At 25.4% G+C, this 21391-nt stretch overlaps 3 protein-coding genes across 11 annotated transcripts; 2 read left to right on the forward strand and 1 right to left on the reverse strand.

Annotated features, from left to right (window-relative positions):
* The first annotated feature begins 418 nt into the window (after nucleotides 1-418).
* On the forward strand, nucleotides 419-10086 carry LOC132915099 (liprin-beta-1). 8 transcript variants are annotated; one of them, XM_060974768.1, is made up of 13 exons: nucleotides 419-599; nucleotides 1094-1232; nucleotides 1499-1665; nucleotides 3958-4082; nucleotides 4157-4388; nucleotides 4886-5047; nucleotides 5226-5357; nucleotides 5474-5648; nucleotides 6085-6377; nucleotides 6438-6614; nucleotides 7290-7661; nucleotides 8135-8316; nucleotides 9327-10086. In XM_060974768.1, exons 1-12 carry the CDS (start codon nucleotides 570-572, stop codon nucleotides 8291-8293), a joined length of 2163 nt encoding a protein of 720 aa, XP_060830751.1. In that variant the 5' UTR covers nucleotides 419-569; the 3' UTR covers nucleotides 8294-8316; nucleotides 9327-10086. The 8 variants fall into 8 exon arrangements, with proteins under 8 accessions (XP_060830751.1, XP_060830748.1, XP_060830750.1 ...); XM_060974762.1 differs by lacking the exons at nucleotides 419-599; nucleotides 1094-1232; nucleotides 1499-1665 and adding an exon at nucleotides 2656-3400 and having other exon boundaries at nucleotides 7290-7474; nucleotides 7550-7661; XM_060974765.1 differs by lacking the exons at nucleotides 3958-4082; nucleotides 4157-4388 and having other exon boundaries at nucleotides 423-599.
* Nucleotides 10087-10627: 541 nt separating this feature from the next.
* LOC132915174 (tyrosine-protein kinase hopscotch) lies at nucleotides 10628-16864 on the forward strand. 2 transcript variants are annotated; one of them, XM_060974892.1, is made up of 12 exons: nucleotides 10628-10846; nucleotides 11202-11500; nucleotides 11733-12092; nucleotides 13105-13308; nucleotides 13397-13677; nucleotides 13760-14081; nucleotides 14267-14656; nucleotides 14859-15238; nucleotides 15308-15501; nucleotides 15671-15955; nucleotides 16060-16397; nucleotides 16470-16864. In XM_060974892.1, exons 1-12 carry the CDS (start codon nucleotides 10745-10747, stop codon nucleotides 16801-16803), a joined length of 3489 nt encoding a protein of 1162 aa, XP_060830875.1. In that variant the 5' UTR covers nucleotides 10628-10744; the 3' UTR covers nucleotides 16804-16864. The 2 variants fall into 2 exon arrangements, with proteins under 2 accessions (XP_060830875.1, XP_060830874.1); XM_060974891.1 differs by having other exon boundaries at nucleotides 14859-15235; nucleotides 15305-15501.
* A 1233-nt stretch (nucleotides 16865-18097) lies between these two features.
* LOC132915179 (ubiquitin-like FUBI-ribosomal protein eS30 fusion protein) lies at nucleotides 18098-21252 on the reverse strand. The gene is made up of 5 exons (XM_060974900.1): nucleotides 21150-21252; nucleotides 20708-20796; nucleotides 19680-19815; nucleotides 19075-19130; nucleotides 18098-18313 (listed from the first exon to the last, which is right to left on the reverse strand). The coding sequence occupies exons 2-5, from the start codon at nucleotides 20783-20785 to the stop codon at nucleotides 18182-18184; spliced, it is 402 nt and encodes a 133-aa protein (XP_060830883.1). The 5' UTR covers nucleotides 20786-20796; nucleotides 21150-21252; the 3' UTR covers nucleotides 18098-18181.
* Between the last annotated feature and the right edge of the window lie 139 nt (nucleotides 21253-21391).

Consider the following 21391-nt stretch of genomic DNA (forward strand, 5'->3'; position numbering starts at 1 on the left):
TTAATTAACTAATTTCTTTATATGTATAAGTAGGCGATTTTTAATATGCTATTCTTAAGAAAAAATGACACTCTCATAAGTTCATTAATCGAAAAAAGAAGACATAAATAACGGAAAATTCTAAGATAAATTTAAAAAATAGTGTTTGTAATATCATCAAATTTCTGTACTTTTCACTTTATGAAGTTCATTACTGTGGTTATATATATATATAATAAATAATAATATAATAAAAGGCAAATATACATATATATATATATATATTTGCCTTTTATTTCATAGTTTGCAAATACGCATGGCAGTATATAATTAAAATAGTTATCCTTATTTCTTTAATATTTCATCCAATTTGAGAATGATATTACTAGATATTAGTTATGATACTATTTATATAATTTAAAACTAGTTTACTAATTTTATATGTGGGGGGGGGGAGGGGCAAAACGCTAGAAAAAAGGAGCAAAATGCTACTATGGCGGTAAACTATTGGGCGTTGTTCTTAACACCTGTTGCTTTTTATTGGCTTTGTGATTTGAGTCAATAATTGATTTAGAGAAATTTCAAACTATATGCACGAATTTAAATCATGGTACAGAGAGGTAAGTTGCTTTTTTTCACAAATGTACTTTAACTGTATATTTTATTTAATTACTGAAAGAGGGATATATATCCATTTTTCACACAAAATGTGAAAAAGATATAAATTAATAAAGGATAGTTAATTATATTTTATTTCATTTCTCAATATATAAATGATTTAGGTAAACACGCCATTTTGAAACGCAACCTATTTGACAGCTAACTTTATCTTTTTCTGTCTTGCAATTATTCTTTCTTTTTTCTTTTATTATTAATCTGTGAATAAAGTTATATATTTGAACCTTTGAATAAAATACTTTTCAAAAACACACTATGTCTTAAATCTAAAAATAATTTTAAAGCAGAAGTTTTTAGGTTATATATGTTACAATTACTTATTTTAAGTAAGTTTTAAAATTTTCTGATGCTTATCATTTTTATTATTTAATTATATAACAAGTGTTTCATTATTTGTTTTATATTACTTTTAATATATGATTCTTTTTATTCACAGAAATTAGCAATGGGTAAAAGTGAAGAAAGAAACGGAAACACAATACAAGCAGGAGAATCAACTTTTCTTACAAAAACATCAAGTGAAGCTAGTAAGATGTTGGAAGCTGCTTTATTACAAATGGATGACATTATTTCTGGTAAACTATGATTATTAATTTGAAATAATTTCAGTTAAAGTGTATGAAAATACATAATAATTAGTTTAGAAATTATTGGAGTTATTAAAAATTGGAAGTATAGTAAGATTTTTCATTGTATAATTTCATTGGTTTATCAGCATATATCATATTTAAAAAGAGTATATTATATGAATATATTATATTTAAAATATAAATAATAATTGGTATTAATTAATTTTAATTGACACATGATCATTAATGTTATAATATACATATATTAACAGGTGTATGTACAGAAAGTAACAACGATGGTAGTGCTGAATGGAAGGATTCTGTTAAAGAAGCCACAAAAAATCTTGTGACAGCAATTAAGAATTCTCCAAGTCTTCCTTCACCTCCAGATACAGATACTACTAAAATTTTATTGCAATGGATGCAACCATTGGATGGGGTAAACATTTGGATGTTTATTTCAATTATATTCTATTTTGTAGATGATATAAATAAAAGAACTAGATTAAAACATAAATTCTGTTATATAAAGTAATATATTTAAAAAATATAATTTGGCACACTTTGGGATTGCTAACAGAATAAGTAAAACATCAATTAGAACAGTGTTAAAACAATAGTAGTATCACCCATACTATGTTAAGCATTCTGCTCTCTTTTAAGGTCTCTTTCTCCACCATCAGAATATTTTGTCACAAAATTTGTTGTATCTAAAATTATCCTAATTAATGATTTGTAAACAATGCAAGAGAAGGGATAAATTGATATCTGCAATGCTTTTATAAGAGACAGTTTATGATACTTTGTTTGACTTTATTTATATAAATAGAGATTCAACTCTTCAATGTTGCATATATTTTTTTAAAAAAGATTTTGAAAAATGATTTATTTGACATACAAACATACCTGCAAACAGATTAAGACATGAATTGAAGTACGAAATGGCAAAAGACGTTAAATATTTATAATTTGGAGTAATCTCATCTCAAAATACTATTTGCTTATATATATTATATTTAATATATATAATATATATATATTATATATATATATATATATATATATATATATATATATATATATATATATTCAATTTTTAATTAAAAACTGTGACAAATAGTGTAATCAATAAAATCCTATTTGTTGCAAATAATATGAAAATCATGATTTTCATCCTAGTTCCATATTAAATTGGAAAATTATACTCTATTAGATTATATCTAAAAAGCACACTTTATTTATTTACATTTATTGCATTATATAGATGTAAAAATTTTTGAATATCTAATAAATATATAAGTTTAATATATATATTTTATAAATTTCTAAATTTGAACATACACTTTCTTTTGTTTGAAAATAAATATGTATATTTAAATCTACACGAATAATATAGATTTCTGAATATGACAAATTTAATCACGATATTATTTTAATAATGATGTTAACTAGAAAATTTTGTCGTATTAGGCATTTCGAAAAATAAAGAATGATCTATGTATAGATTACGTCACGTGACTACTCTCGTCTTGAGAAATTTTAGATTGGTAATTTTAGTTTCGAACAGAACCGCGTCGTGATCGTTTCATAAAAATTATTTTTTATTGATATCTTTTTTGTGCAGTCTAACTTGCATTAAAACGATTGACAAAAGGGATGAAGAAAAATACCTGATTGAAAAGAATTAGTTAATAACTTTAAGATTAAAAAATTAATAACGGATTAAGAAAAGAAAGAGCTTGCAAAAGATCCTATTAATAATTAAAAGAAGAGAGCAAGATTAAGAGTAAATGATATCATTAAAAAGAACTTCTTATATTTATAAATCATATATAATTAAAAAAGAATTTCTTTAACAACACTTTACATTATTTGATGAAACAAATTTTCTGTAATAGTCTATGAAAATTTCTATATTGTATTATATTTGAATAGAAAAATTAAGATTGGTGAAAGAAATCATAGAACTTTTTAAAGGACTAGTTAAGTAAATTTATCTAGGTTCAAAGTTATTGAAGATTATGTCGAGGTCAAAACAATTGGATAGCAGTTGGACTCCTTCTGAAGAATATGATTCTTCAGGAACATCAAATTCTGAACAGGGAGAAGATGAGTTTGCAAATATTGGCTTTGTTGAGCATCAAATACACGAATCTGGCAATTGTTTTTGCCAGGTAATGGATAAGGGAATATTTAAAAAGAAAGATTAAAGTATTTATAACTCGATTTTCAATTCATTTATTAACATCTAAAGTATATAAGACTTTATGAAAAATTAATCTTTCTGAAATATAAGATTGTAATTTTATTAAATATAAAATGAGATAACATTGAAATGAGAAATCACATACATTAATAATGATTCTTCTACATTTTCTACAAGCTTAAAATAACTTTTAAGGATAGAAATATGTTGTAATGACGTACCAGGTTGAATACCATATAATTTTATTAATATCTATATATATACATATAAATATTTTTAGTAAATATATATATGTTTATTTACAAATATATAAATTTGTTTATAACATATATAATATATATTACAATTGTATATGATTATAAAAACAAAATATTTATCTAGTAACTTTTATAGTTACAAGTGTTAGTATTATATTAATGATAATTTTCTAATTTGTATATAAGTAGCCCTTATGTATACATAATAAGAACATGAGAAATAGAGTGTGCTTATAGAATGTTTAGAAGAATCATAGCATTTTCTTAGAGTTGTCCATTAGGTAGTGCTAAAATGGTTAATCTGAGGGGAAGTGTACCAAATCTCTGTGCATCCACAAATTTAACACATATTGGGACTTTTCCACCTTTCTGTTCTGCGGTATATAATATGAGGTCTTTGTGTTTTTATTTTTGTATTGCTATTTGCAAATTTTAAATTACTGATTTTATTTAACATGGTTGAACAGCATTTGTTCAAAAACCAATAACTGTCAAGGCAGTAAAGAGTGTAAAGGAAATCGAAGCAATCAATCATTAGAATTAGGAAAGAAACGACGATTGAGGAATAGAATAGTGCATGAACAAAGAACTAAATCACAATCAGATCTTCTTTTAAGAAGAAAAGACTTTCCTTATTGTTGCTCTCTACAACACTTTCAAGCTGTACAAAAATGGAACGAGTGTCAGGCAAAAACTGAGGTATATTGATATCTACTAATAGAGAATATTAAAAAGTTTTGATAATTAAAATGTGTGCAATAACATGTATAATTTAAATCGAAGAGTAATCGATATGAATATTATGTCATGAACTTGTTGCATTTAATATTGTAAATATTTACAGCTTTTAATTTTCAACTAAGTTATATTAATTTATTTACACTATGGAACTTGAGATGAATACATGAGATTGAGATGAGATAAGATTCATATATCTTAATTAATACTTAATACTGAATAATTTAAAACAAGGAAAACTTTTCATAGATTTTTCCTTTTATATTCTTTTTACTTTCTATATCATAGTATATGTATGATTTGAAATTGAATTATTTGTTTCATTCAATGTTGTTACGCTAATAAATGAATTATGTTAAAAAGAGTATGTTAATTGTGAAAATATGTTTTGTATTGATTGATAATATGATAATGATTAATAAATTATATCTTATACATGGTATTAAATAATATTACAGGAACGTTTAAAAAAATTAGAAAATGAACGTGGCACATTACGTATGGAAGTGTCAGTTTTGTCAGATCAGGTAGATGCACAATCTAACAAAATTCAAGAATTGGAAAATATGCTTAGAGAGAAGAAGGAGTCACTCAGAAGAATGGAAGAAGCATTACAAAAAGTAATTTGGTGATTTTATTTTATATAGTGATTATATTTCTATTAATATTGCTGTTATTCTTTTATAACATAATTTATATTATCTTTATAATTTTATCCTACTTTTATATACTTCGTTTTCTTTTTGTTTCTATTTTATTTTTATTTTTACTTTATTCCAATAGTCTTAATTTTTAAAGGAAGTACTCTCAAGAAGTGCTTTGGAAACACAGAAATTAGAGCTCTTGAGTTCTTTATCAGAAATGAAGCTTAAACAAGCAAGTTTAGAGCATGAAAATCTTGCACTCCGTAGTACAAGTCCTGTATCAAATGTAAGTTGACAAGAATTTATATAAAATTGGATACTTCTTTACAGAAGAGGTATATAAATAGTTATACTAAATTTGTGATAAAAACAGAATACATTATTGTTAGCGATTTATTGCAGGGAGAAAAATTTGGGAGGCATACCAGCCAATATAGTAGTCTTCCTAGGCCACCGAGTTCTTCAAAGAAAGGTGTAGTGTTCGGTAAGGTACCCAGTTTAGTTTCTGGAGTACACACAACAGTACCATTCGCCATTAAAGGAGCCTCCGCGAGATGCCTGTCTGCGCCTACTCTAGGTTGCGATTGATTCTGCCTTTAAGCATGCATCTTTAAATGTCCTTTCAAAAATTAATTATATTGTTTAAAAAATTAAAAATTAATTATATATTATAATTGTTCTTTTTATATGACAGGCAATCGTGGCTTTAAAACTTATATTATATTAGCGTTGATCACAATTAATTTTCTAAAACGAGTTTTATGTTGAGTTTTGCATGAAAATGTTGATTTTATTTGTTTTGATCTATAATGTAATTCATGTGTAATTAACATATATGATGTAACAATACCATGTATTTAAAACATTTATATGTTTTGGACATTAAGATATTTATTGTATTTTCAAATTATTTATTTGCTGTTTTACATTTACTGCTAACATACAGCATAACATTACATTAATAGTGAGTCTAGTTTGATGATATTAAATTTTTTTTATTATTCTAATTTTAGCTGAAGAGGAGAAAACAATCATAGGAGATACAAATTCTCAAATAGAGTCGATTCAGAAACCTCTGGTAGAACTTTCAATGGAAGAAATTGGAGATTGGCTTGCAAATTTAGGATTAGAATGTTATGCGGGTGAATTGAGGCGATGGGGTGCTACTGGAACAAAATTGTTAGAATGCTCGCAGCAGCAATTAGAAAAGGAATTAGAAATTAAAAATGTTCTTCATAGGAAGAAATTATTTTATGCAGTAGAATCAGAAAAAAGTGGTGGAGCTGAATTTTTTGGATCAGATAAGGTAATTTTTACAATTTAGTGATTGAATTGTACAAATACGTAAATATTAATGAAATTATAGATGGATAATGCAGCAGTTTTGCGATGGCTGGATGATATTGGGTTACCACAACATAAAGAAGCTTTTCAAAATGGTAAAGTTGATGGCAGAATGTTACACAGACTCACCACTGAAGATCTCTTAAATCTTGGAGTTACTGCACAGTTACATGCTGCAAGCCTTAGACGGGGAATTCAGGTACTTTTAAAATGTCCTCAATTTTACTTAATTCGTTGCAAATATTACACTAACTACAGTAATCTAAATTAAGATATAGTAACACAAAAAAACTTATAACTTTTAAATATAACGTTTAAATATAACTTCTATTTTCAACAACTTTTGGGACTTGAGTGTCTGCGAGTGGTGCGTGCGAGAAATGTAGAAGTGTTTAGAGCGAATAGTTGTAAGTAAGTCAAGGTATCTTCTGATCGAAAAGTTAGTAGCAAATGATGTTCGGTGATGGTAAGGTCTATAAAGAAAACTAGTGATGGGTGCGCTGGCTACCCTCCACCAACGGTCGCTTGCGGGTGGAAGTGGTCTTCGAACATCGTACGTGGGAAACCCCGCTATTCCCATATTTTACTGTAATGAGCAATAATCCTAAGGAACGTTTCGACTTGAAGGATATATTATGACAATTAAGGGCCTCAAGAGTAAAGAAAAAATGTTAAATCTTATAACGGTTCTTTAAGATTATTGCGGGTCCGAGCAAATATGTTTAAACAGTTGCTGGCCATCCCGACCGAAGGATGGATGAGAGCATCTGGTTGGGTCGCGGGACGTAACAGATAGATATCAAATTTAAGAACAAAAAGAAAATATATCTAATTTTATAGATATACTGAAATAAAAATATATCTAATTTTATAGATTTTACGAGAACTAAATTTTGAATTTGATAACCTTGAAAGAAGATCTACAAATGGTAATGGAGCAGAGGGTGGTAATGTTCATCTGTGGACAAATCATCGAGTAATGGAATGGCTTAGGGTAGTTGATTTAGCAGAATATGCACCAAATATGAGAGGATCTGGAGTACATGGAGGTTTAATGATGTATGAAGGCAGATTTACTTCAGAATTACTGGCCACATTACTTAGTATTTCTCCAGGAAAAACTCTTCTTCGTAGACATTTAACTACACATTTCAATCAAATTCTTGGAAGAGAAGTTGTACAAAGGAAAAGAGAAATTGAGAGTAGTCTTGGATTCGTTCCACTTACGCTTACTGCTCGTTTAAAGGTGACTTTAATTATTTTGTAGCATAGATAAATTATTTCTTAAATGATGGTCCATAGTAGTTTGTGATTAAATTACTCAGAACTCCGTTTTATTTTCAAAAATGGGAATATCTTTGAAATCTTTTATACTTTCTTATCTAAAATGAAATCATTATCATTCCGTTGTTTTATCCAAAATCATAAAATTCTCTATCTTTAATTTTTATTAATCTTTAAACTAATAGGGAATATTTAAAAAGGACAGGATTATATATATATTATAATAACAACAATTCAATACAAATCTGAAAATAAATAAAAACTGAATCTAGAAATGGACATATATTAGCGAATAGTCGAAGTAACAATAAATCTAAATGGACCAAAGTAACAGTTAATAAATAAAATTAGTCTATGTTCTTTAAATAAATGATATGTAATCAAACTTGTACTAGATTTAAATGTTGTAATTAAATTAGAATGAAATTGATTTAGGTACCCAAGAAATCTCAGTTTACTTTAAAACGCAAAAAAAGCAAGAATGAAGCAGATTATGGTAATTTGGTCTGTCCTTTGGATGCTTCACCACCAGGTACTCCATCAACTCCTACTTCGACACCAGGCAGCCCTAACTTGAATTCACCTACATTCTAACAATAGTCACAGATCACAGTCTCGTAAGTTTAACTCGACTAATACTAATACAAATCTTTTATTAACATATATTTCATATTTAACAGATAGTTCATTAAATATATGGTTTCATGTATCATATAAATATTCTTTTACATTATACTTGATATCTATTGTTTAGTATTGCTTACTATATCAAAATAGTAACCTTAACTTCATCATTGAATTTTTATATTTAGAATCATTTAAATTATAAAAATAGTGAAATTTTAAGATAGCAATTAAAATATTTAAACTGCAAATATTTTAGGATAGTACTTAAAATGTTTTAATTGAAAAATTTTATATCAATAACATTTTTCACTGATCTAGTTGATGAACATTTATTTTATTAAGAGCTATTATTTAAAAAAATTTTAATTTTTTGTAATTAATTTTGAAAGTCAACAACTAAGAAAGAATTGGTTCTGTTTTTAATAAATAATACGAAGATATAACCATTTTATCATCAAAGAATTTTATTATAATTTTTTAATTATATGTTTTTGGATATAATCGCCCAAAAATCTCAGTTTACTAACTAATATATACAAAATAGTTATATGCATATATTATATCATATTTAGGAAAAACTATATAATAAATAAATTATGACTTTTATATTAATATTCTTATTATTTTAACAAAAATGTTTAATTTTCTAATAAACTTTTCTATATTTTTATCATATTTTATGTTGTAACGAGATTGTTAGATATTATATATTTTATTTCATATTTTATTATACATTTTATTATAATATACAATAATTTGTTTATTCACGAGAATTTATATATATTTCATACATATTTATTATAATTGTTATTTCTTTATTTATTAATAAATTAGTCATTTATTAGTTAAATACTTAAGGAGGTAAGTTAGTACATTATTGTAATCACTGATCTACTTATTTCACTTCACTTTATCATCTATTCACATACTGCACTATGTAATTTAATATATAAAATATTCAATTATTTAAATGTATTAAATACTATCATATGTTTTCCAGAGCCAGGAGATAATAGACAGAGAAGAGTTATTGGTTGCATCTGACAAAAGTAATTACGCCTGTAAATAAGAAAAATATTCTAGGGACCATTGTTTCATCTTCTTAGATTAAGTCTTACTATTTAATCTTGTATAACAAAAATCTTTTTTAAAAGATTAAATAGACTATTGTCTTAATAGAAATGATTTTTCTAGAAAAAGTATGTTTTCAATATATTTATTTACTTTTCTATTGTACAATTTTACAATATCATACAAAATACTTTCATATCATGAAGAGAAAACAATATTTGCATAATGGGAACATTAAATTTTATAAAAATTACAGTACAAGTTTTAGCCGTTTGAAAATATGAATAATTAATTAGCATGCATATTTGTGAAGAATAAAACGTAAATTGTAATAATATTTATATTACCTCTGCAGTTTTATTATGCTTAATTTTATTACTACTTTTGTTTTATTATATTCTCGACTAAAATCAAGTAATGAAAATATTACAGTACTGATCATTTTAAATTTTAAAAATTGTGTATACCAATATTCATTAATTGAAGCTTTTAAACTGTAAACAGAATAAAAGTGTAATATTTCATAAACTTATTGAATAACAAGTTCTTGGATTTTATTTCGCTAAACAATACTTCTATATCTTATGTTATTTTCTAAATCAACACGAATAAAGTAAAACTCTGTCCTACCCTAAATGAAGGATCTTATAAGATTCAAAATTGAATAATAAAAGTTAGTTAAAATTTAATCGCACTTAGTTCAATTAATGATAATTAATTATTAATTCCATAACATTCTGAAAGTAAGTACAATTTATTTAATTTCAATTATAAGTCATTTAAGATATAAATTAAATAATTTAAGGTAACTGAGTAAACTTATATTTTATATTATTTAAGTATATGTTCGTAGATATTAAATGTTTAAACAAAATTGGATCGATTGAAAGTTTATATCACTGTATAAATATTTAAATAAATAAATGAAAATCACAATCTATATACCAAATTCAATTCAATGAATAAAATTATTTTGTATAATTTAAATATAATTATCATTTTATTGTTTATCTAACCCTCTATCATATATATAAATAATTTATGTTTGCAAAATTTTATTGTCAACAAAATTATTTATTACGTATAAATAATAAATTCTAATATTCAATTAATTTTATATATTCATAGTCTGTATATAAGTACGTATGTATGTATATTGTTGTTATATAAATATATGTATAGTCATATTCATTCATTCGTGTTTTCATTGCCATGCGCGCACGATCGTGGTCATATACACCCGTACATGCGTGTTAATGCAAACTCCAAACTCGCATTGTAAATAAACAATATACTATGAGCAACTGAAGTAACAAAATGTGAAAAGAACGTATAACTGTATTAACAATGGAAAACGATTGTTCAGCGATCGTTTATGTTGCGAGCGAAGACAAGGAATTATCCCTTACAATTACTTATGGACAAACAATTGAAGACCTTTGTATTAAGGTAAAATAATTTTAAAAAGCTATATTTCCTCAAAATTCTATTTCTTATTATTTTGAGGTTAAATGAATATTTTATTCAGAATTTTACAAGATATTGAATAGTTTTATTGGTATTTTGCAAATATCAATTAAACTTGAATGTGTGTATTGAATGAAATTAAAATTGAATTAAAATTTATTTTTGACTTGAACTGTTTAAAGATCTAATATAAATTGTGATGATACTTAGACTTAACAAAATATTTAATGTGATGTGTATAAGAATATAATAGCAACTTTTTAAATTAAATTTATCCTATTTATTTTAGCAAATATTTAAATTTGCATTTTAATTTACATAAAGAATCATTTTTTAGGCCTGTAAATCTCTTGGTATAGGTCCAGTAGCCAGGCATCTTTTTACTCTTAGAGATCATTATACGAAACTTTGGTATCCATCAGCATACACCTTGGAAATGAAAGATAAAAACAAATATGAATTTAGGTTAAGATTTAAACCTTCAAGTTTACACAGACTGAAGCAGGTTGACATAAAAGCCTACGATTATTATTTTCAACAGGCACGTTCAGATGTTATGGATAATAAGGTACCAGACATTGTTTATGAAAGACATAAACAAGAATTAATTGGTCTTGGTGTTAGTGATATGTATAGGTTTGTATAATGTATTTAATTCAATCACTTAATGATTTATTTATTTATATTTTCATATTTAGTGTAATATAGAAATATTTTATATTGTTATTTGAAGTTATATGAAAAATATGGAATTTGTAAGAATTATTATTTCAATTAATTTGCTTTTTGATTCTGGTGTGGGTTTTATTAATTAAATAAAGTTCGAGTTTTGTAAAACATTAATTCAATTTTTGTTGTCTTTTTATAGAGTGATGTTAGAAAAAAAAATATCAAGAGAAACAGTGCAAGCGGAATACAGAAAATATATTCCTAAAGAATGTATAAAGCGTCATGCATTTTTTATTAGAAAACCAATTCAGAATGCGCTTCGTAAAATATCTGGATATGATGCAAATTATGTTAAAGAACAGTATTTGAAACAATTTGAATGTATGGCACCAAATTACCCATATGAAGAATATGAAGCTTTAATGGATAGAGGTCTTCAAGATCCTCCAGCAAAAATTACTTTAAGAGTCAATTTTGACGAAGTAAAATATTGTGAAACAATTACTAATCCATGGATTACATTATGTGCAATCGAAGATTTATGTTTTGTTTCTATAAGGTTTTTAATTTATTGTTAAATATAATAGATAAATATTAGAAACAAGATTTAAACGTAATTTTTACATTTTTTTTATCAGAAAAGTGTTTTTTTGTAGTAGAAACTATATTATGCATTACAATGAGGTCAATCTTTAGTATTTTTGTACTCAAATCTTTTCTATTATCCAGTAGTTTACTATTCAATTGTCTACAGAAAGAATAAGATAGAGGATACTATCGTTTCATAAGAAATATTTGTTTGTAAATTGTATTTAATATATCACAATTGAATACATTATATTATTATCATTAATTATATTTTTGTATATTTTATTTTTAAAGAAAATTAAAAATATTATCTTTATCTGTAGAAATAGTTTCCTTTTTTTTCTTAGTAAAAAGCAATATTTCTTAGTAAAAATAGTTCTCGTTCTTATAGATCTTGTTGATATAAAATTATAATTGTCGTTCATTCATAGTCGCAATTTATGTGTCGAACGATTATTATAGAAATTAAATTTGATTTGAAACTATTACGTATTGTAATAAAAATATTCTTTCTTAAGAAAAGAAAGTTTGCATTCAATTCATTAAGATTATGTAATAAAATGTGTAAATTTTATATAAAATACTTATTAATATTTTGCGTAGCACATAGTCTATTGATGGTATACAATTTAGAATATTGTATAATATTCTTAATTATATTATACAATATTATACAATATTGAGAAATATACAATATTGAGAAAATTAAGAATATTGTACAATATCCTTAAATAGTATTAATATTGTACAATATTCTTAAATATACTATTTAAGTAAATTAAATGTAAAGAAAACTCAAAAATCAAATTTAATACTACTACTATTTTTCTCTTAAATATTGGAACTTCTGTAATAAAATTTAACTAAAATCCTTTTCCTTTGAGCATTGAACATCTTAATATAATAATTATAATATTATAATAACACTTTTTTCTTTGTAATATTTCAGTATTTCAAATTTTAATATTTCTATTATTTTCTAGACAAGATAACACAGTGGAAATATCAAGAAAGAATGGTATACCTTCATACTTAATATTTTCAAACAATGCAATTTTAGTGTCCTTTGTTTCTGCTCTGGATGGTTACTATCGCCTAGCAGTTAAATGGACATTTAATTTATGTGGAGAAATTGTCACCCCTTCTTTAGAAAGGTTACATAAATTAAAATGTCATGGTCCAGTTGGGTAAGATTTCATTTACTTAATTTAATATAGTGTTGCAGTATAAAATTTTATAAAAGTATAAGAACATAACATTAAAATTTTATTTTAGGCAAGAATTTTCATATATGAAACTCCAAAAAAAGCGTGCTAATAAACCAGGTTCTTATATACTTAGAGAGAGTGAAACAGAGTACAATGTATATTATTTAGATGCATGCAATAAGGAAGGAAAATTATTTTCAAAGAGAATAGAAGAAAGGATTGAATCAGATGATTTCACTATTACTGGTGTTTCTAGTCGATACAATACATTGGCACAATGTGTCTCATCTTTCCAAGATTCTGATGGACAGCCATATCTTTCAGAATGTTTACCGCCATCAGAATATGGTAAATTAAGAATATTTTTCTAGTTTTATTTTGATCTGTATTAATAATGTTAGTAAGAGAAAGAATTAACTTACTTTTTTAGATAAATCATCATTATTACTTTGTGCTCCTGAAAGTGCAGTTAGTGAAGTTGCAGCTGATGAACAAATAGTTGCTTCAGTTTTAGAAATTGGACCTCGCTGTGTACCTCAAAATCAGTTAGAAATTTACAAACCTTTTTTAAGAACTACTAGGCTTCAACAATGTTCACCAACAGCTCTTTATAGAGCAATTTGGAGATTAACTAAAGGAAAAAAATTAGAAGTTGCTCTGAAAATTTTAAAAGAAGAAGAAATACATTTTACAAAAGAATTTTTGGAACTTGCTGGAAAATGGTCCCTATTGCGTTCAAGCGCTGTTGTAAGGTGAATAACATTTTGAATAGATTGGTGCATAAAATAAATATAAATTGTAATTTCCTATATTTTAATATTATATGAAATAATGTAATAATTAAAATATCTTAAGTTATAGTATAACAAATATTAGTAACGTTTTTAAATTTATGTATATCATATTGATACTACAATGACTTTATATGTTGTATTAGATTGTATGGTTTAACAGTAACACCATCCATTGGGATGCTTCTGGAATTGGTACGACATGGCTCTCTTGATGAATATTTACGTAGTTCTTCTTCTCAAACTATCAAAACTGTAGATATGGTAGAAGCAACAGCTTGTTTAGCCACTGCTCTTTGGCATCTTGAAGAGAATGGTGTAGTTCATGGTAACATTAGATGCAATAAACTGCTAGTACATGCCCATACTAATAATAGTTTTGTCGTAAAACTTGCCGATCCAGGAATATTTGTATATACAGAAACAGATATTCACTGGTTACCTCCAGAAACTTATAATGATCCAGAATTGGCTAGACATAGTTTTCAGGCAGATGTTTGGGCTGTTGGAACAACAATTTGGCAAATATTTGCTAGGTAAAGCTTTTTAATGAAAAAAATCAATCTTTTGTTGTTTCATTATAATTTTGATTTAGTTTAGTCATAGAATTATTAGTTTAATAATATAGTAATTTATCACAAGTATTTTATAATATTTTATAAGATTTAACAAATAAAAGTAAAATTTATAAAAATAAAATTTAATATGTATGTGTGTGTGTGTGCTATTTAATCCTAGGGGAGCCACATTGCAAGAATTCCGAAATACTTCTATTATGAAGAAATATTATGAATCTGGAAAACGTTTACCTATTCCAAATGGTTGTCCTATGGACGTATATAGGTTGATGCTTGAATGTTGGGGAGATTCAAGTGGTTCTAGAAAACAACCTCAAGCAATTATGAGAGACATTAATCAAATTCTGTATCAAGTATACAATTCTCGCAGAAGTCATACGTACGCAACAGCTTTCCCTAAAACTTTTACTCCTGAATTGAAAAAATTTGAGCAAGATAACCCTGACTCCAGCGATAATAGATCAATAAATAGTGAATCAAGAAGTAGCAGTCTTTCTACAGACAATACAAGTCTTCAATGGAATGGCACTGATGATAGTAAGAGTTTCTTTGCTATAGTAACATTGTTTTAACAAAATTCAAAAATTTAATTTATTTAAATTTTAGGCGTGCAAAGTTTAATTAACACCAATGATAATTATGCAGGCAGTACAGAAGATCTCTCTGCATATTTAGGTTGGTTATCTAATGCAAGAAGAGATTCAGAAGGGTGTCCAATTTCTCAAAATAACATTCCTAACATGAACTGTATTGAACACTCCACTCAAGCTCTGCGAATAGGACACCCTGGTGATTTAGGCGAGGTAATAAAATAATAAACTAATTGATTGAATATATTTCAACATCTAAATTTAATAGTTGCTACTTATAAGTCTAAAGAATAAAAATAATTTAAACAAATCGTGTTTTCTAAAAATTAATGGTTTTAATTAATAATAATAAACTTAACACATAATATTAATATAAAAATAGGTAATGGGAAGAAATGAATCTGGAACAGGAGAAGATTGTGGGTCTGGAGGAAGTAGCAATGGTTCTTTAGGTCAAATGCGAGGCATTTATGAATTAGATATCGATTGTAATATAATTCTACAAGGCAGAATCGGTCAAGGTTTTTATGGGGAAGTTTATAGAGGTACTTTGGAAAGAGAAAATGGGAAAGATATTGAACCACAACAAGTTGCTATAAAAAAATTGAAAACAAGAGCACTTGAAGCAGATATAAGAGACTTTGAAAGAGAGATTGCTATAATGAAGGTTAATTTAATGATTCAGTTAACTTTTAATTTATTTTTTGTGCAATTTAATATTAATATTGCAATATTAAAACTGTAATAGATATTAATCAAATAAAATTGCAGACCTTGAAACATCCAAATGTAGTGGAAATTCTCGGTGTAATATCAGAACCTGAAGTTTGTTTGGTAATGGAATATGTAAAACATGGTTCATTGCAAAGTTATCTAACAATTCACAAACAAGAATTGACTCATAAAAGACTATTAGGGTTTGCTTTAGATATTGCAACAGGAATGGATTATTTAGGTAGTATGAGTATTGTTCATAGAGATCTTGCTGCAAGAAATATTTTAGTTGCAGATGAAAATAAAGTTAAAATCAGCGACTTTGGATTAGCTCAAGTTACTGGAAAAAACGATTACTACATTTTACAAACTGATCGAGGCCTTCCTATTAAATGGTAAATTACAGATATAATGAAATTATGTGTTCTTGAGTTTCTATTCTATTCTAGAAAGCTTTTCTTTTTAAGGTATGCTCCAGAAAGTATTAGAGATGGAAAATTTTCTACTCGATCAGATGTATGGTCATTTGGTGTAACAATGTATGAAACATTTGGCTTTGGAGAAGAACCACGTTTACCTGGCCTTGATTCAAGTATAGACCGTCTTCAAAATGAACAAGAAAAAGGAAGTACTGAATTGTTGGCTGCATTAGAAAGAGGCACTCGTCTTCCTTGTCCGTCTACCTGTCCACAAGCAATTTATGTAAAACTTATGTATCCTTGCTGGCATTTACAAAGCCATCAGAGACCAGATTTTGCAACTCTTTGCAAGGATATTAAAGATCTTCTTGCTCAATACTAAAAAGCAAAGATAGAAAATAAAAAATACATGTGAAATTAAGTGTAATTTAGGCAAATTCAACTTTAAATTATGTAAAAAGTTTGTACAATTTTAATTTTAATAATTTATGTTACTTTGGTATATCTATTTGTCAAAGTTAAATTGAACTTTTTTAAATTTATGGACATTAAATAGCAATATATTAATTCAAATTTGATAATTAAGTAAATATACAAATTGGTACGTTTTACTTAGAGTATGACGATTTTAATTAAAAAGTTTATATGAAATTATTGTTATAAATATAATTGTTGTAATTATCCAAAAAGGAAGGTATTAATGTACCTATTTCCTGTTGTCATATGTTATTTACTTTAGCATTACGAAATAAATTTAAATTGTGAATTTGTAAAGAGATACAATTTAGTATAAAGTAGAATGAATTCCACAGAATTCTTTCCTTGTGTATATGTATATATAAAAGTTCTTTTTACATACAAGTAAATACTTATTGTAAAGAAATTAGTATCTTTGCTTTTTGTAAGAAATAAATGATCATTTCATTAATTATATCACAAAATTGAGATTAAAATGAAAAAATAATATTTGTAAAAATTAAGTAACTGCAATCATACAATGTTTAATGCAATAAACATTAAAAAATTTGTTGAATTGATATATTAATTACAGTATCATTAAGAATTAAGCTTAAATAAGTAAAGTTCGTATAATACATATTATGTATTACTGTAGTTTGTTAATATTAAAAAAAAAACTAATACGTCTTTTCACGATTTTAATTTTTAAGCACAAATTTAATTAATCTCTTTCGTAGAAAAGTTTATTTCTGAAATATATGTGTATATTTATCTAATATATGTATATCTACATATAATATTATACAAGCATACACATAGTGTTACAAAAGTTAAGATATATGTATACTTAAAATAATTTTATCTAAAATCTGTACATATGTATATATAATTTTTGTAAACTATGTAATATGTTTCTGTCAAAGAAATTTAAAATTTATTTTGTAGTCTTAATATTTGTCTATCTTTTGTAAATATTTTCAATCAAAATATTTCGTAAATGTTTTAATATAAACTAAATACTTTTTAATTAGGACTGCATAGTATTTTTATAAAAATTTTATTACATTGGTGAATAACTCTATTTAATATTAAAAATTTTAATATCAAACAATTGAAATGAAGTTTTAAACTTTTAATCGAATTGTCACTGTAATACATTGAAATATTCTATAAATGCTAATACAATTACAAAGAGTAAGAAATAAATAAAGAAATGGTTACATTTAATTTTTTATTTCGTTTTCATAATTACAGGATGTATATATGTATATATACATATATATAAATATATATGCATACAATTATGAATTTGAATTAGCGTTCGGTCCACGTCGACGACTGTAAGTTTGGACCACATTAACGAATCTTCGATTGTATTGAATTCGCCTTTTAGCTCGACCTGTTTTCTTTTTACTCTTTTCTTGTTTCTCCACCTGTGTAATGGAAAAGAATATTTGAAATAATATTCAAAAAAAAATGTAGTAAGGCAAATTTACGAAAATTGAAACATTCATATAATTTCTGTTTTCTATGCGTGATATTTTCTATAATACTTGTCCTAGTGATTATTTCAAAGAGTATTGATGGAAAGAGATATATTCATTCTTTTCTTTCAATCATACTGTTGACTCTAATCGAAATAATCGATAAATTCTTTCTAGAGTGAAATATTCTATGATTTTCTAATTGATAAAACCAAGATAGTTGCTGATTATCCGAGTCCTTGTCAATATATAATTTTTCTTGATATATCTGAAGTTTTATTTCTTTCTACATGAATTTACCATATGATAGTATCTTTCACAAAAAAGAAGAAAGAAAGAAAAATATTTTTCAATAAAAAGTTCGAGTTCAATAATTATATAATGTGAATATGTTTATCATATGACATCAAAAATATTGTATTGGTACAGTTAATATTCTGATAGCAAAGTGTTAAGAATTGACTAAATGTGACTTTAAACTGTATATTTCTTACGAATGTTTTAATCATTTAAAAAATTAACAAAGGAATGTGTGTTATGTATGTTGACACCAGATTGTTTTACAATGTAGAATCAATGTATGCAGCATGCCAATTGTTAATTGTTTTATATGATAAATACATATTTGGATAGTTAAGTTGATTTTATAATTTACTACATTAGTCTATAATATTTATTTTCCTTAATTACATATTGTATGACTTAATTACCTTTGGAGTTTGAGCTTTTACTTTTCCAGCACGTGCTAAAGATCCATGGACCTTACCTTAAAAATTAAAGTAATACTTGATTATTTATGTTAAAATATCTAACTTTATATTTGTAAACTTGAAGATCAATAATATCTAGAGGTATACGAAAACGTAGAGTCCGATTCCTGAAACCATCTTGAGATTTTGAAAATATAGGGATTTCCAAGAATTTCGAAAATTTGAATCAAGGTTTGAGACTATCTTAGGATAAATATTTAACAACATGTCTTATATTAATATATTGTTTCTGACAATAGTTTCAAATTATTAATATAACGCATAAAAGTAACTTTTAATTAGTTAGATAGATACAATTGTATTCGACAGTATGTGATTCTCATAAAAAAATTAAATTAAGCATATAATACTTACAGCTCGAGAAGTCTGTGAATTATAATAAATGCAAATACAGTGTCTGCCTATCCCATAACATAGTTGTAAGCAAACTAATCTCAAAATGATGTTCAGGTTCTCTAAATTCTTAAAATCCCAGATATTTCCCACATCCCTAATAATATATAAATTTCAAAAAGAACAAAATTTTCTTAGTTGTCAAAACTTACCACCAGGAAGAGAAACTGTTAATTCTAGAATATTTGATGTAAGATCTCCAACTAAAGCATCATTTTCCAGTAACTGGCCACAACAGTACAAGTTGAATTCTGTATTTGCAGCACTTTTTGCCTCGACAATTTTTCTCTGGAAAAAATTAAAATAAATTTTAATTTATGTTATCTTATATTTAATTATTAAAAGTTCTAGAATCTAATCTTTCATCACTTCACAGGAAATAGTATTATTTACCTAAAGCACTTTTAAAATATTTACTATATTGATAAGATACTAAAGAATATAAAAGAAAATTATATTGTTATCACTATATTATAAAGAGTGTTTAATAGTCTTATCATATATCAATATTACTTCCTCTAAAAATTTCAAAGTTTCTTTAATTTGTATAACTGTTGACATACATTCACGAATGGTGTTCAATGAAAGATTTATTTGACCACCATCTCAAATTAAGTTTGTCATTTGATATTGCGTCGTTGCTCGTTCCAGAGGCATAAAGTTTAGACTCCAGATTATCATTGCGACGCAAATGATTAAATACATGTCAAGATAATATTATCGATTTTATGGATATATAATAATTATATATAAAATAGTTATTTATATTAAGTGAATTTACATATTATATATTTATTATAAATAATTTATTTATTGTAATTATCCTTTTTTGTATGGACAGCTACATGCCAACCCTTTTAAAGTCCAAAAGACAGAAAAATAAAGTTATCTATCGATAAATAATTTAATTATATATACATTAATTTGAATTATTGAAAATTATTTATGTTTTTAAAAATAAAAATATTGTCAATAGATTATTATGATAAAAGATAATACATTTCAAATTAGTTTTGAATTAATGTAAATAAAGACCTTTCATTTATAATATATAAATATATATAAAACAAAAAGACTCTTTTCTTATTGCAAAGAGCACATTTCAGAAAATATATTGTATCAAATTAAATTCTGTAATAAACTAATTACAATAACAATATTACTATTTTTTCTATCATACCTTTATGTCTGCTATAGTCTCATTTTCGTGCGACTCAACCAAAGTTGAATGTTCTGCTCCTCTGATGTGTAACTGCATGTTTACGCTATCTGTAAAAACATAATTTAACAGAATATTTAATATCTATCTAAGATATTTTACTTTATATGAAATTCTACTTTATAATTAATTAACCTATAAGCTCTACAGATATAATGCTATAATTCAATTAACATAAAATATATTTAAGTAAATATAAATGTTGAAAATAATTATACATTTCATATCAGTTAATTAAAAATATGTATGTATAAACTACAAACGTGTACGAACTGATCGCATAAAGGATGAATGACTAATATTAACACGTGTTACTAAAAGAACCATATTTAATTTTAAAATAGTTGTTTTTATTAAAAAGACATTCTAACTAATATCAAATATAGTTATAAAAATACTGTACCTTAGTAAATCAATGCTGTAATAATACTTATCACACTAAAATGAGGAAATGCGATAATTTATACTTACAAACGACGCAGTAATGATTAACGGGATCTCTATGTTGAAGTTGTTGATTATAAAGAACTATCGATAATCTGGTAACGAAACGATTAATCGATTTATCGATATTCTGTTAAACTTAATATTTATTTTACATATTATTTAATAGCATATTGTAAAAATATTGAAGGGAAATTATGA

The sequence above is a fragment of the Bombus pascuorum genome, chromosome 16 (assembly GCF_905332965.1).
Source record: "Bombus pascuorum chromosome 16, iyBomPasc1.1, whole genome shotgun sequence".
Lineage (NCBI taxonomy): Eukaryota > Metazoa > Arthropoda > Insecta > Hymenoptera > Apidae > Bombus > Bombus pascuorum.